The sequence below is a fragment of the Musca domestica genome, unplaced genomic scaffold, assembly GCF_030504385.1.
Source record: "Musca domestica strain aabys unplaced genomic scaffold, Musca_domestica.polishedcontigs.V.1.1 30, whole genome shotgun sequence".
NCBI lineage: Eukaryota > Metazoa > Arthropoda > Insecta > Diptera > Muscidae > Musca > Musca domestica.
In genome coordinates this window covers 513,650-528,984 of record NW_026712300.1, presented here as the reverse complement: position 1 = coordinate 528,984, position 15,335 = coordinate 513,650, and the positions used below count along the sequence as shown (strand labels likewise).

At 33.1% G+C, this 15,335-nt stretch overlaps 1 protein-coding gene and 2 long non-coding RNA genes across 3 annotated transcripts; 2 read left to right on the top strand and 1 right to left on the bottom strand.

Moving 5' to 3' along the window:
- Positions 1-394: 394 nt before the first annotated feature.
- LOC131803523 (uncharacterized) lies at positions 395-922 on the bottom strand. The gene is made up of 2 exons (XR_009342633.1): positions 764-922; positions 395-709 (listed from the first exon to the last, which is right to left on the bottom strand). It is a non-coding gene; the product is annotated as an uncharacterized LOC131803523 (long non-coding RNA).
- Positions 923-1,003: 81 nt separating this feature from the next.
- LOC131803526 (uncharacterized) lies at positions 1,004-1,559 on the top strand. The gene is made up of 2 exons (XR_009342636.1): positions 1,004-1,158; positions 1,213-1,559. It is a non-coding gene; the product is annotated as an uncharacterized LOC131803526 (long non-coding RNA).
- A 5,678-nt stretch (positions 1,560-7,237) lies between these two features.
- Positions 7,238-12,522, top strand: LOC131803522 (uncharacterized). The gene is made up of 4 exons (XM_059124868.1): positions 7,238-7,390; positions 8,016-8,337; positions 8,454-8,596; positions 12,367-12,522. Exons 1-4 carry the CDS (start codon positions 7,252-7,254, stop codon positions 12,504-12,506), a joined length of 744 nt encoding a protein of 247 aa, XP_058980851.1. The 5' UTR covers positions 7,238-7,251; the 3' UTR covers positions 12,507-12,522.
- Positions 12,523-15,335: the final 2,813 nt, after the last annotated feature.

The following is a 15,335-nucleotide window of genomic DNA, read 5'->3' as shown; positions in this document are numbered from 1 at the left end:
CGGGATCCAAAGTATATCTATATTCATTACATTTTTAAGTTGGCCGACCTTTGGCCATATTTTTATGTTATACCATTTTGGAAAAGTCAAAAGGTACGATTTAATTTGGTACCAATTTTGCGAAACCCCATAATGGGTAGTGTTTTACAAAAAACCCAATTTTGAAAACAGGTATTTTGGAAATATCTCATAAAGCGATAGAAATAATACCGCCATGTTACTACTTGTTCAAAATAAGCTTTCCAACGATACCCATATTGTAGTTATCGGTTCCGGAAAGCCGGGCCGTTTCCCACGAAAAAAGTACTTTCTTGTGATCAGGACAACAATTTCAACCACTGCAAAAAAATTCTAGAGTTTTTACTAAAATAGAGATAAGCCAAAATCCTCAGAATAACCTCCTTTATGATTATTTATTTGAAAATTCTCCAAAATAAACATGACTAATGTGTGAGTTTTCAAGCAGGATAAAGATCAAAACAATTTATAAAACTGAATTCCCTCCAATCCAATGAATTGTATTTATTTTCAAATTTTATGTTTGGAAAAAATTCCGAACATCAAAATTTCCAACAAAATCTAATTATTTTTGGATTGAAGAAGCGCTAGACATTATTTAATCATACACGCACACGAAATGTTCAGCGGCAGCAGCAGTTTGGAAGTAAAATGTATGAGCCGCATGACAAATTTAAAAAAACCAAAAAATCTGGCAAAAGAAAAAGGGTTATTCAATGCAAACAATTTATAAACATTAACATACACTTTTTATATCCATCTATGCATATATTTCCCTTCACCCAGTAGTTTAGGAAGGTTTACGCGTTGAAATACATTTCTGATTAACAATATTTTCTAATAATTATCCGCTAACTCACTTTAACTATTCACGTACAATATTTTGTTTATTTTGCGTTCTCCTTTTTCGAAAGTATTGTTCAGGGAACTAAAATTTTATTTCGATCATTGCTTTTGTTACTTTATTCGCGTTTAGGGATATTCAAGTCGATTATCTACAGCGATAAGCGCTATTCTTTGTTGGACAACAGAGCCGATGTTACATGATCAATTCATCAAAATCAATTTTTAGTTTTCCGAACAATACACTTGAAAGAAGAGAGCGCAATGTTAATAAAATATTGTAAATGAATATTCAAGGTGAGGTAATAGATAATTATTATGAAATATTGTTGATCTAAAAATTTATTTCAGCGTGCAAACCTTCCTTACCTGGTGTGTAAAGGGAAAACACATGCCTGGATGGACAATTGATAAAAATTGTAATGAAAAGTGTGTGAGTGTTTATGAATCATTTGCCATGAATAACCCTTTTTTTGTCATGTTTTTTTTTTGTTTTCAATATTTGTATGCTTTGTAAGCGGCCCATACATTTACTGCCAAACTGCTGCTGTCGATGAACCCTTTGTGTGCGTGTGTGATTAAATAATGCCTGGCGCTCCTTCAATTCAAAATAATTAGATTTTGTTTCAATTTTTGGTGTTCGGACTTTTTATTTTCATAAATTGATTATTAAAAGATTTGAAAATTAATACAATTCATTGGATTGAAATGATTTTAGTTCTATACACAAGGGCGGCCCAGGCGGTTAATGTTGAAGAGGGGGGACAGCTTGAAAATTTTAGAAAAAAACTCAAAATGTAGCCTGCAATTCTGGTACTTAAAGACAGTCTGACATTTAAGGACAGTCCTATGTATCTTCTCCGAAGTTACAAACTAACACTATGTGGTGTAGGGTATAAATAGTTTAAGTAGATATAAAGCGGCACACATCACATTACACGTTGAAAATAGGTAAAATTTTTCATTTATTGCAGTGTTAGCGTTTTTATTATTGAAAAATAGTTATGCATCTTTTTTATTAAACATTTTGGATTATTAAAGCCTACTTGCATCATAAGTTTACTCTATTATAGTGAACAGTACTTTTTTTTTGGTTTGCGTTCCATATTTTATTAACGTACTTTAAGTGTCCTCTTTTTTATTGGTGGTTCTCGTTGTCCACTATGTTGATTTGTTTAAAGTCATAGAAGCGCAGGTGAGTTTTTAAACGAAGAAAATCGTTAAGACAGTAATTGTAATTTCGGCCGTGCCGAACTATTTATACCCTTAACCACTATGTTTATCAATGTTGATTGTGGCAGAAACCTTCAAAATACCGAAATTCGGGAGGTACCGATGTATGGGGGCTATACGGAAACGGGGACCAGCATAGGCAATTTTCTATCATAGGCTGTAATACCCATTTCGAACTTCAAATACGAAATTTGGAACAGTTCCGGTTAATAATGTCGCTAAAATCATCAAAATACCGAATATCGGGATGTACCATTATATGGGTGCTATACGAAGCCGTGGACCTGAATGTGCAATTTTGTGTCATATGCTGTAGAACCTATTCCGAACTTCATATACGAAATTTGGAACAGTTCCGGTTAATATGTAGCTTAAATCATCGAAATACCGAATATTGGGAGGTACAGTTATATGGGAGCTATACGAAAACGTGGGCCGACATGGCCCATTTACGAACTTAACATGCCTACTGACAAAATAAACATGTGTGCAAAATTTTAGCCTTCTATCTCATTTCGTTCGAATGATAGCGTTATTACAACAGACAGACAGACGGACATCGATAAACCGACTTAGAATTTTACGCTGATCCAAAATATATATACTTTGTGGGGTCTAACATGAGAATTTCGAGGAGTTACAAACGGAATGACAAACTTAATATACCCTCCATAGTATGGCGGAGGGTATAAAAACACTTTCTATTAAAGTTTCGATTTTAACACTTAGACAGAAAAGGAAACTTGTTGAACTAAGTTTTAATAACAGCAGCATTTGGGTTAATTGGGACCAGGCAAGGCTAAATTCAATCAAACAAAATAATGCACATATAAGTGCATTCACTCTTATGATCAGTGCACACGATCCATATATATGCCGACTCTTATCGCGGAGTTCGTACGGCGCGACATTCAAAACCTCATAGAGAGAGGTTTGTGATATTCTGGTCAGGAATTTAAATCCGTGCCAGACAGGTAGGCTTTCCACTATTCCAAATAATTTACATTTATTTTTGTCCTACATGGGGTCACAACTTTTGAGTTGATGTCTAAATGTACTCTATTTTCAACCAAAAATGTTGGTCACCGTAAGAATAGATGAAATAACCATATACATTTTTAAAAACAACACAAAAATTTTTGGTTTTATTTTACTAATAAATATTCATAAAATATTATTACTGTTTTTAAAACATAATTTGGATGTTATTGAAAAATTGATCAAAACACACATTAATGAAGTGTCCCTTAAATTCCGCACAAGGTGTAGGTAGTTTTTAACAAATATAAAAAACCTGCAAAAGAAAAATGCTTAATATTTGCAAACGATGATCTACGAACATGCACTTAAACTTTCCATTTGAATTTCGATGAACTGGGCCTCCTGGCATTGGATTTTATTTTACTCCTCAGGTAAGCAAGATTTTCATTGTGAAAAACACTGTAAATGGTCAATATTTTTCAAACGTTATCCATTTACGTATATTTTGTTCCAATGTTTTGTTTATTACTTCGCGCCCTTTCAAATAAAATTATTGTATAGGGAGCAATAGATTGATTTTGTTCTCTTCTTTTGCTATTTATCGATTCGATTTTGAGATTGTATCGACTTTCGACACAACATTATGTAACCGCGGCCCTGCATCAAACATACAAACGGTGATCGTTGATATCATTGGTCGTGCTACATTATGTCGAAAATATATTTACATATCCCTGTTACTCAAAATCGAATTAAATAGCAAAACAAAGAACAAAATCAATTTCGTGTTCCCTATACAATAATTTTATTTTAACATTAGAACAAAATCAACGTAAATGGATAATGTTTGGAAAATATTGACCATTTGCAGTGTTACTCACAATGAAAATCTTGCTTACCTGAGGAGTAAAATTAAATCAAATGCCAGGAAGCTCAGTTCATCAAAATTCAATGGAAAGTGTAAGTACATGTTCGTAGATCATCGTTTGCAATTATTAAACATTTTACTTTTGCAGATTTTTTCATGTTTAAAAAACTGCCTACAATTGTGCGGAATTTAAGAAACACTTCGCTTGGAGTACCTGAAATCATCGGATCAAAAGAAGAAAATCATGGAAATGACGAGTGCCCATATGCTGCTTGTCTTCAAGAGTTTATTGAAATTCATGATTTGAGTACAAACTTTTTTGCTTTTTGCGTATTAATGTGTGTTTTGATCAATTTATCAATAACATCCAAATTATGTTATAAAACAGTGATAAAAAAATTTGGATTATTGTTCTTAAAAGCAAAAAACTGTTGTGTTGTTCTTAAAAATGCATAGGGTTATTTCCCATATACTTTCGGTGACCAATAATTTTGGTTGAAAATAGAGTACATCGGCTGAAAAGTTGCGACCCCATATAGGACAAAAATAAATGTAAATTATTTGGAGCTACACTTGAATAGTGGAAACCCACCTGTCTAACACCCAAAAAATCTTTATTTAAATTCCTGACCAGAATATCACAAACCGGGTGCCCTGCTCAGAAGTCTCTTTTATGTCTTTGTGTTTGCGGGAGTCCATGCACTAATATATGCATTATTATACCCTCCATCATACATAGTATGGAGGGTATATTAAATTTTTCATTCCGTTTGTAACACCTCGAAATATACATTTTAGACCCCTCAAAGTATATATATTCTTGATCAGCGTAAAATTCTATGTCGATTTCTCGATTTCCGTCCGTCTGTGAAAATCACTCTAGCTACCGAACGAAATGACATAGGTTGATGAAATTTTGCTCAGATGTATATAATGTGTGCAGGACTTTTGGTATTGAAAAGGGGCCATATAGGTCGACGTCTTCGTATAGCCCCCATATAACGGTACCTCCCGATATTCGGTATTTTGATGATTTTAGCAACATTTTTCACCGGAATTGTTTCAAATTTCGTCTTTAATTTTCGCAATGGGTACTACAACCTATGACAGAAAATTGCCTATGTAGGTCCACATTTTCGGATAGCCCCCATATAACGGTACCTCCCGATATTCGGTATTTTGATGATTTTAGCGACATTTTCGCCAGAATTGTTTCAAATTTCGCATTTAATATTCGCAATGGGTACTACAACCTATCTATGCAGGTCCACATCTTCGCTTAGCCCCCATATAACGGTATCTCCCGATATTCAGTATTTTTTCATTTTAGGTTTATTTTTCGACGGCTTTTTAAAATTCTTTCAAATTCTTTCTAAATGATGGAGGGTATTAAAAGTTCGGCCCGGCCGGAATTAGCTGCTTATTTACTTGTTTTGTGTAAATAAATTCAGCCTTTCCTGGTCCAAACTACCCCAAATGCTGCTGTTATTAAAATTTAGTTCTACAAGTTTCCTTTTCTGCCTAAGTGTTAAAACCGAAATTTTAATAGAATGTGTTTATACCCTACACCACATAGTGGTAAGGGTCTTATGTATTTGTGAATTTGTTTGTAACAGAGAGAAATAAGCGAGATAGACCCATGGTTACTTTTGAAGATATTCATAGAATCATTTTTTTAATCGATTTATGCATGTCCGTCCATGTATTCTTGTGAACAAAATGCAGGTCGTATTTATTATCCGATTGAGATGAAATTTTGCAAACAATGTTTGTTTGGTTTGGATCTGATTTAGATATAGCTCCCATATATATCTTCATCCGATTTTTGGTTTATTGTGCACAACCTGTGCAATAATACCCCAAATGGGATGAAATTTGGCAAATGTAGCCGATGTACACCAAGAATTAACTCTGTGGGATTTGGTGAAAATCGGATGTGATTTAGATATAGCTCCCACATATATCTTGATCCGATTTTTGGTTTATTGTGCACAGCCTGTGCAATATCAGCCCAAAGGGGATGAACTTTAGCACATGTAGTCGTATACACCAAGAATTAACTCTATGAAATTTGGTGAAAATCTTATCTGATTCAGATATAGCTCCCATAAATAACTTCATCCGAGTTTTGATGCATTGTGCACCAAATGTGCAAATTAGCCCAAAAGGCATGAAATTGGACACATAAGGTCGAGTGAAGGCTATAAAAACCCAATGCAATTTTGTGCACATAACAGCAGTGGTGTAGGGTGTCATATAGTCGGCTCCGTCCGGGTTGATGTTGGGCTGTAGGTGAGTGCTAAGGCTGGATTTTTTGACGTTTGGAAGGGTACGAAAAGCAACCGAGAAGAGCTACAGCTCTGCAATTTGGATTCAGCGTCACCGATGGTGTGTAGGATAGATGTGACAAATCGTTTTTGGAAATTTGTACCAAAAGGGTACGAAAACTTCTAATATGTACTTTAAATGTTACTATTCGTATGTTATGAATGAATGGATCTAGAATCGTCGAATTTGGTATGAGAATCAATAATGGAAAGCTCTCTATAGTTATATAAAGAAGTTTTGGAAAACGAGAGCAATAAGTGTTGGAATACTTCTAAATAGGATATAATTGTTGAGTAGAGAATGTTGGGTGGATATATGGAGATGTTTTAAAAAAAGGGTACCATTACTGTTGGAAAAGTACTATATAAGGTATAATTTAATAGTAAATGAAGGAGTAGTGTTGAAAATCCGAAAGTATATGGACTTAGCCATATTGGGTGACTACAAATCGCATTTTTTTTTCTGACGTTGGAATATATTTAGGGAATAATAGATTGGGTGGTCTAATCCCATTTTTGATGGCGAATTCAGAAATCTCACACCTCCAAATGGGACAACAGTGGACCCAAAAGTATATGGACTTAGCCATATTGGGTGAAAATGAATTCAAATCGGAATTTTTTTACTTTTGCTTAATTCAGAGTTCCGATTTGCTTGCGAGCGATTATTACTCGCTCGAGGAAGCGATCAAAAAGTGAGAGCGATTGCTCCAGTTTCGCTTTCCGATCGAATTCGTGCAAGAAACACAGAGTATGTTTAAGCTCTGCTTAGCATATTTTATCGTTAAATTATTTTTTGTAAAGGAAGAAAAGATTGAAGACGCGTATTTGAAAATGAATCTATAATAATTATTAGTCCCAATTTTTTTTTTTACTTTAATTTTACGTATTCTTCAATAGATGTAAAATAACCCTCTCTATAAAACAAAACTTAAAACTTATTTTTTTAAAATTTCGTTGAAAGTTTTTTTTTAGTTCAACATGTTTTCTCTAGTAAAGTTTGACAATGACGGTGACTTCTATGTTGTCAAAACAAAAGACGTGAAGCATCACAATTCCGACAATTGTATTGTAAAGTATAAAGGCTGTTCGTACTCCGCAATTTTCATTAAAGCTGACGGTAAGTTAATACAATTTAATATACAAAACATATTCAAATAATTAAACCGTTTTTTTAAATAAGAGTATAAATTATGTGTCTATGCGACACATTAGTTTCCATGACATGCCTGTATATTGTGAAATCATGATAATAACTTTTTTTCATCGCATGTCCTTGTCAGCATGCAAAGGGTATGAAAAATTATTGCTAAAATATGCAAAAATGATTTTTAAGAAAAAAATCACAGCAGGTGAATAAGAAATAATATAATTTTCAAACCCGCGTCGGAATTTTATAAATATTGCTCGAATTTTATTTCCAAAAATATTTGTAAAATTTCTGGAACAAATTTGGTCACAAAATAGAAAAACGATCATTTAGATCGTGCTACTTTGTCCAAAAAATAAATAAAAATAAACTTAAAGCATCACAGGCGCCATTTTTTCATAATTAAATACAAGAAACAATATGACTGTAAAAGTCTAAAAAGCGTCAAAGGAAAATGCTTTACTTACTAACCGAATTAAGTAAAACTCAAGATTATATCCGTCGGAGTTTTGTAGAGTTCCGTAGAATACATTAGAGTTAGATTTTATATTAGAACGTTACCAGGACTAAAATATTAATACATTAATTTACATAGATAATAAAGAAAATCTTGAAGAGAAGAAACAAGGTGAGAATTTAATGGGGACAATAAACGCGGAGAATCAAGAAACACAAATAGCATCAAGAATTCCTGCAAGCCGTGGTCGTGCTTATCAAAATATTTCACCGTCGACAATGTTATACATGAAAGAGTATATAAAAAATCTACCTCCACTAGGATCAAACAGATCAGATAAAGAGCCTATGTCTTCAGTCACTATACATGGTGAAAATAACGCATCGGATTCGGAAGAGAATAATACGACAGATTTTTCATCTTTTGAAACTATATCAAGAGGACAATTTGATTTATCAAGGTAAGCATACTTAGCCCAAAAAACCATAAGTTTATGGGAGAAGCAAGAAACGTTTTAAAAATAAAACTAAAAATATCTATCAAAAATAATTGACACTAAATATTTTTTTATTATAGATTATTTAAATTCTCCTTGATCACATATGACGATTCAGAATTTTGTGTCGTAAATTCCAAATCTATAACACAAATCCAAGGAGGTACGTGTGTGGTGAAATGTAAAGGCGGAAAATATGCAGCTAAATTAATTTCGACTAGCGGTATGTTAACAAAAATAGCTATATAATTTTTATAATAGATATAATTACTGTTTATTGAAAAATCATGGTGATGATGCAGTTATTAATTAGTCCTAGCATTGTTTTTTTGGAATCAAATTTGATTTTAAATATAGAAATATATATTTGGGGAAAGTTTTAACATAGTATATTTTTGTAGATGACAAATTACAACTTCTTAAACAAAAGCAAATAAAAGAAAATGCAATTTTACCGCCGGACATCAAAAATAGTAAATCGGAAGAAAAATCAAAAAAAAATTCAGATCCATCAGAAATTTATTCATCAACAGAGCTATTAGAAAAATCAATGGACTTAAATTGTCCATCTAAAGCATATATTCAAGATTTTACTGTGGAAATATGCACTGAATGGGAGAGGTCAACAACTGATGAACCAGAAAACGAAGTTTGGGAAACTGTAGCAATTAATTCTTTGGGGTTATCTGAAGAAACCCCACGAAAAGAACAAGGAATAAAAAAGTCTCAGCCATTGTCATCAGCTGACATATTAAAAGAATCGTCTTTGTGCACTATATCTAATAGAAATTATCCTGAAGAATATATATAAATGCAGAATATTAACCTTAGCTGTATAAAAAACTCGACCTCAATTGAACCCAAAGTAACCAATAATACTTTGTATACCACGGATGCAAGCAAAATAAATTCTACAATTGAAACTCAATCAGAAGACTTTTCGTCCGATTGTTTACCACCTGACTCAAATGGTATGGTAATACACAACGTTTCTGGTTACACATCCGTAAAAAACCCACAAATACTACAGGAAACAGGATCAACTAGCGGAATTAGGTCGCCGCTATTGTCATTGGACAGATTAGAAGAATCGTCATGGGGAGCAATATCTAATAGAAAGTCCCCTGAAATGCGGACTACAGATCAATTCCACTTCAAAAACTCAACGGCAATTGAACCACAAGAAACCAGTGACTGTGTAGGTTTTACGGATATAAGCACAATAAATTCTACAATCGAAACTTTGCCAGGAAACTCTACGTCAGAATTTCTACCCCCCGATTCTAGCAACAACAAAAATAGCACAAATGTGAGCTCCTTCATAGAGGTTATACCTAAACCAGTAAAAGTCGATGTTTTGACAGTACCATTTTCGAAGCAAAAATCAAAGCAACATTTCTGTGTGTTTTGTAAAACCTTACAATGTAAGATTGCTCGACACTTTTGTTTGAGGCACAAAAAGGAGAATATGGTTAAAATGGCAATGGCCTTATCAAAAGGAAACCGAAAACGCAGAGAAATATTTGATAAGCTCCGAAAAGAAGGAGATTTTATACATAATATACATAATGATAAAAATACAGGTTCACTTATCGTTACAAGACGACAACAATCAGAAGCATACCATAAAGCAGACCACTACGTATGCTGCGTCCACTGTAAAGGGTATTATAGCATCACTTCGGCAAGAACTCATATTAGTAAATGCTCTAATAAAAAAAATAAACGGAACAATTTCATTGAAGGTAGGAAAATCACTCAATACGTACACGAATTGGCAAACACAGAAATGAAAACAGCGATTTTTCCCGTTCTACGAAACGATGAAATTACACAGGCCATTCGGTATGACGAACTAATAATTAGATACGGCAACAGGTTATCCGAAAAGTTACCTGATATTCACCACCATGATCAAATTCGAGCGAACATGAGACTCTTGGGTCGATTCAAAATTGAGTGCATAAAATTACATCCTGAAATAAAGGAGTTGAAGGAAATTTTTAAGCCACATTTGTTTGATATGACAATTGAAGCATTACGCAAAACTGCAAAGTGGGAGTTTGGTCGGGGGTTTTCTACTCCAGCAGTTGCCACCAACTTATGTGGTTTGATAAAAAAATGTGCGAACATACAAAAGAATGAGTTCATAAAAAATCAAAATATTGATATGAAAGACCTTTTGGACAATTTTGTTTCATTGTGGGTTGAAGAGACTCCCACTCAAATAAATAAAACAGCTATTGAAGATAGAGAAAACAAAAAAGATCTAAGAAGGAAGATTTGCCAAACAAAAAAGATATCAAACAACTTTATGATTTTCTAAGAACCAAAATGGTATATTCTATAGCTACATTAACTAAACAATTTATCTTTGATGATTGGAAAAATCTTTTGGAAACTACTCTAATATGTCTACAAGTGTTCAATCGACGACGAGCCGGTGAGATCGAGAGAATAACTATTGAAAACTACAATAAGAAGGAAACTATTACTGACAATATAGAAGCTGGATTTCTTGATAATATTGCTAACCAATCTTTTGAATTCGCTAAACAGTATGTAAGAATTACCCTAAGAGGCAAATTAGGACGTACTGTCAGCATATTGCTGGATCCTTTAAGTAGAAAGGCAGTTGACCTTATATTAAAGCATCGCAATAGTGCCGGAATCCCGAAATCAAATCACTATATTTTCTCGGCTCCCGGATCATCAGGAATATCAAAAAAATATATAAGAGCTTGCCCGTTATTACGCAAGTTTGCTTTAGAGTGTGGGGCTACTATTCCTCACACATTAAGAGGAACTAAATTAAGGAAGCATATAGCAACGTATACAGCTTTGCTAAACGTTGAAGAAGCCACAGTGGATAAGCTAGCAAATTTTCTTGGGCACCATAAGGATATACACAAAAGTATTTATAGAGTATCGGTGCCAATGGCGGAAATCACTACAGTGTCCAAGATTTTGCTGTCAGCTGCTGGTTGTAGGAATGAGGAAAACTCCGAAAATAATAGTTTTGATAATCTTCGTGGAAACATATCTTCCGAATCTGAGTCATCATCTGATGAATCAGACAATATTACATATGGCGCAATTTTGGTAAAAAAGAAAATTAGTAGTAAGTATAATAGGAAGACTAGTAGTACCTACAATAAGAAACTTGATAGTAAGTATATTGAGTAGAAACTATAACTAAGCTTGCGTAGACTTATGTTTCAAAATACACAGTGGTTAATTTACCGAAAACCATGACCAAAATCAAATGCATTATGATCTAGCTTTAATTTTTTTTTGTATTCCTGATTTTATATTTCATTTCACTTAACCCTCCTACTGAGTATTAATGTGGCCTTTTTGGTCCACTCACAAAATTATTTAAACAGTACAAATATTTTTTTAGATTATGCTACCGGCACTTTCAAACTCCCCAAATTGCCTTATTTAAAATCCAGTAAAGATTTGATATCATGGCCGATTTGACATTTTACAGATTAATCACAAATGCAATAATAATTGGTCTGTTCCAGAAATGCAGGAATGTTAAAGTTTTTACTACGATAACCGATTTCCTCTTTACGATATCGGAAAAAATTGCAAAACTAGTAGATTCTTGCAGGTTCTGGAACAGAGCCAATACAAACTATTTTTTCTATAATATTTTAAATCGGTTTGTTGTTTCCAATATATATGAACAAAGTACATTACTTGTTTTAAATATTTTTATATTGGATTTTCTAATCAAAAATAAATTTGGAGTACATATTTGTTTGCCTTATTTATATTGCATTTGGTTTTGGTCAGGTTTTTCGTGTGCAATTTTTCACTGTGCTATGCCGAAAAAAATGAATGCTAATGAAGAAAGATAAAACTGTTATATTCTTAAACGACTTTAATCTTTTGTTCGCATTCATTTTCATTTGAGATTATTAAATAGGATGTTTGTTACATCTGTTTTAGGCTTATGAAATGATTATTGTGTAATTTTTACAGATACTTCTTGCGGAAAAACAAAAAAATGCCGGTGGACAATCGATGAGCAAGAAGCTTTGACTGCTGAATTTGGGGATATTTCTTCAATGGAAAAGTTGCCATCTCTCAAGGAGTGCATGAGGGTCGTGTCTGAAAATTAAGTGGTATGCTGCAGAACCCCAGCACAAGTAAAAACGTTTATAGACAACAGAAGGAAAAAAGGCAAAAAATTAAGGTTGATATTAATGATGATATTAATGATTTTAATAAAGATATTAATGATGAAAATGTTCTTTCATTACAGCAATCTATTCAACAATAATTTTCCAAAACCCTTTTCGGGTAGTTATTTTACAATGCTATGTTGTTAAATTAATATATGCACAATGTGCACTAAATCTTGTATGAATTTCATATTGTAGATACAAAATATTTTCCATTAGGTCTTGTAGTAAATTATTATACACATTATAATATAATTATAAATGTATACTTTTATAAAAAAAAAATAAGTCATATAATTTAATACAAACCGCTTTATTTATATACACGAATATAAAAACTTCAAATGTTTATTTAAAATTAAGAGTGTAATAAAATTGCACTATAATTCTAACTGTATTATAAATATATAAAATATTTAATAATATCAAAAGAAAACACTTTATATAAATCATCATATGAATTTTACACGTTTCTTTTAAATTAAATTAATTTGTTTAAATTTATGTTTGCAATAAACATAGTGTTTATATGAACAACTGACAATTACAATATATACAGTTGATTTTCACATATTTCATTATTCAGGAACTGATAAATTGAGCAAAATCCATCATTAGAAATTGTGAGAGTCTACTGTATATTTGAGAACTTTTATTTTGTTACCTTTAAGTGTTGATTTTTTAAGTATTTTTCCCAGCAAAAAATATATAAAAGTTTGGAATTTCTTACTGTACAATCAGTTTCTATAACAATTTACTTAGAATCAAAAAATGCTCCGTCCCAAAACTTGAGCCTAATTCATAATAAAAATAAAATTTCGTTGTCTACTGATAACCTACACTACTTTTCTTCACGCGGATCAAAATTCATTTGATTATCCTAATCCTAAATTATTATCCTAATAATAATTCGACATGGGTAAGTTTAATTGTTTCAAAGTATTTTCCAGTGTGTGTGTGCATATTTGCATTTTGCAATTTGCATTTTGCAATCTATTAGTCCAATATTTTGAATAGTTCATAACGCGCCCAAAAAAACTTAAGTATCTTACAGTCTGTGAGCACATTTAACCACAGAATGGGCTGTAATTTAACATTTAAAGTGGAGTGGATATTTGAGGAATATGTTTTCCTGAAATATCGATTTTTAAAGAATATGTTGTCTTCAAACTTGATTTTTATACCCAACACCCTTTTTTCAGGTGGTCGACCTTTGGCCACATTTTTCTTCTTGTTCGAAAGTTATTTTCATAAGCTTTCCAACGATACCCATATTGAAGTAATCAGTTCCGGAAAACTGGTTTTTTAACCCGAACTTTTGTGTCAAATACCCGGGTAGCCTTTCCTGTGATCAGGACACCAATTTCTACCATTGCAACTCTTTCACTAAACTAGAGATAAGTCTAGGTCATCATTTTGCCTACAGAAGGTATATCGTATAAACCCTGATACGATGAGAATGTGCCTACTCGAAATAATGGTTTTAGACACCACATATGCTAAGACGAAATCCGATTCAGGTAATTTGGATTCGATTTAGCCATGTCCGTCCGTGTGTCTGCCCGATCTGGCCCGAATTTGGTGCACGGTAGTTTTTTGTCCAAACTTAGTTTAAGTTTGAAAATGCCCAATATCGGTCCACGTTTTGACATATCCTCCACACAACAATACTGCCCTATTTTCAGTATTTTAGAGATTTTAGCTTCATTTTTCAATGAAAACAGTTCTATTTTGACCGCACACAACGATACCGCCCGATTTTTAGGATTTTTGATTCATATGTCAACGAAAACTGTTCTATTTTGACCATTAGGGTTCCCAATGGACTAAACACGCTTCCGTTAAAAAGTATGGACTTAGGTCCATAATTGAATTGGCCCCCATTTTAGGTATCGCCCTATTTTATATATTTAGAAGTTTTTGCTACATTTTGCTGACCTAGTAACAAGTAAATATACATCCTAGGTTTTTAGAGGACAATAAACATCTATAGAAAAAATTGTTCATATAGGCCTTGATTTTTGTAAAGCTCCCAATTTAAGATACCTCCCTATTTTAAGTATTTTCAAGTGTTAACCAACGCTTTTCGACTTACTAAGCCGTATTTGGACTCTGATATGCTAAGGAGTCAACAAAAATGTCATTAAAATATTATGGACGTAGGTCCATATTTTAGTATTTGATCCTTTAACGGTACCGCTTTTTATGAGTATTTTAACTTTTTTGCCTATGGTCGTTATATTAGTCATTTTTCTGACTAATTCTGAGGGTATATCCCAGTCGTTTAGCCGACTGACCCTTTTCTTTCTTGTTTTCAGGGGATACAATTTGTGAGTTATAGTTGGAAAAGGAACTTTTGGCTTATAAATGGATGCCAAATGTCGATGATAGATTTACAGTCTAATGCATTCATTTATTTATGTTTATAGTTTTTTAATCGTCAATGTACGGAAGTAATGGTGCATGGTATGACATGGTAGGCCCCGTCTTCCTATAGCCTTTGCTTACTTTTGTTAATATGTTTTCCTCAAACGTACATTTTTATACCCTCAGCCATATGGCTAAAGAGGGTATATATCATTTGATACGGTCAAAACGTGCCTAGTCGAAATAACGGTTTTAGACCCTAGGTCTCTTTGGACCAAATCCGTTTCAGGACATTTGGAGTCGATCTAGCGATGTCCGTCCGTCTGTCTGGCTGGTGGGCACGATAACTCTCGAAGGGAGTATCCGATTTGGTCCAAACTTGGTGCATCGTAATATTTT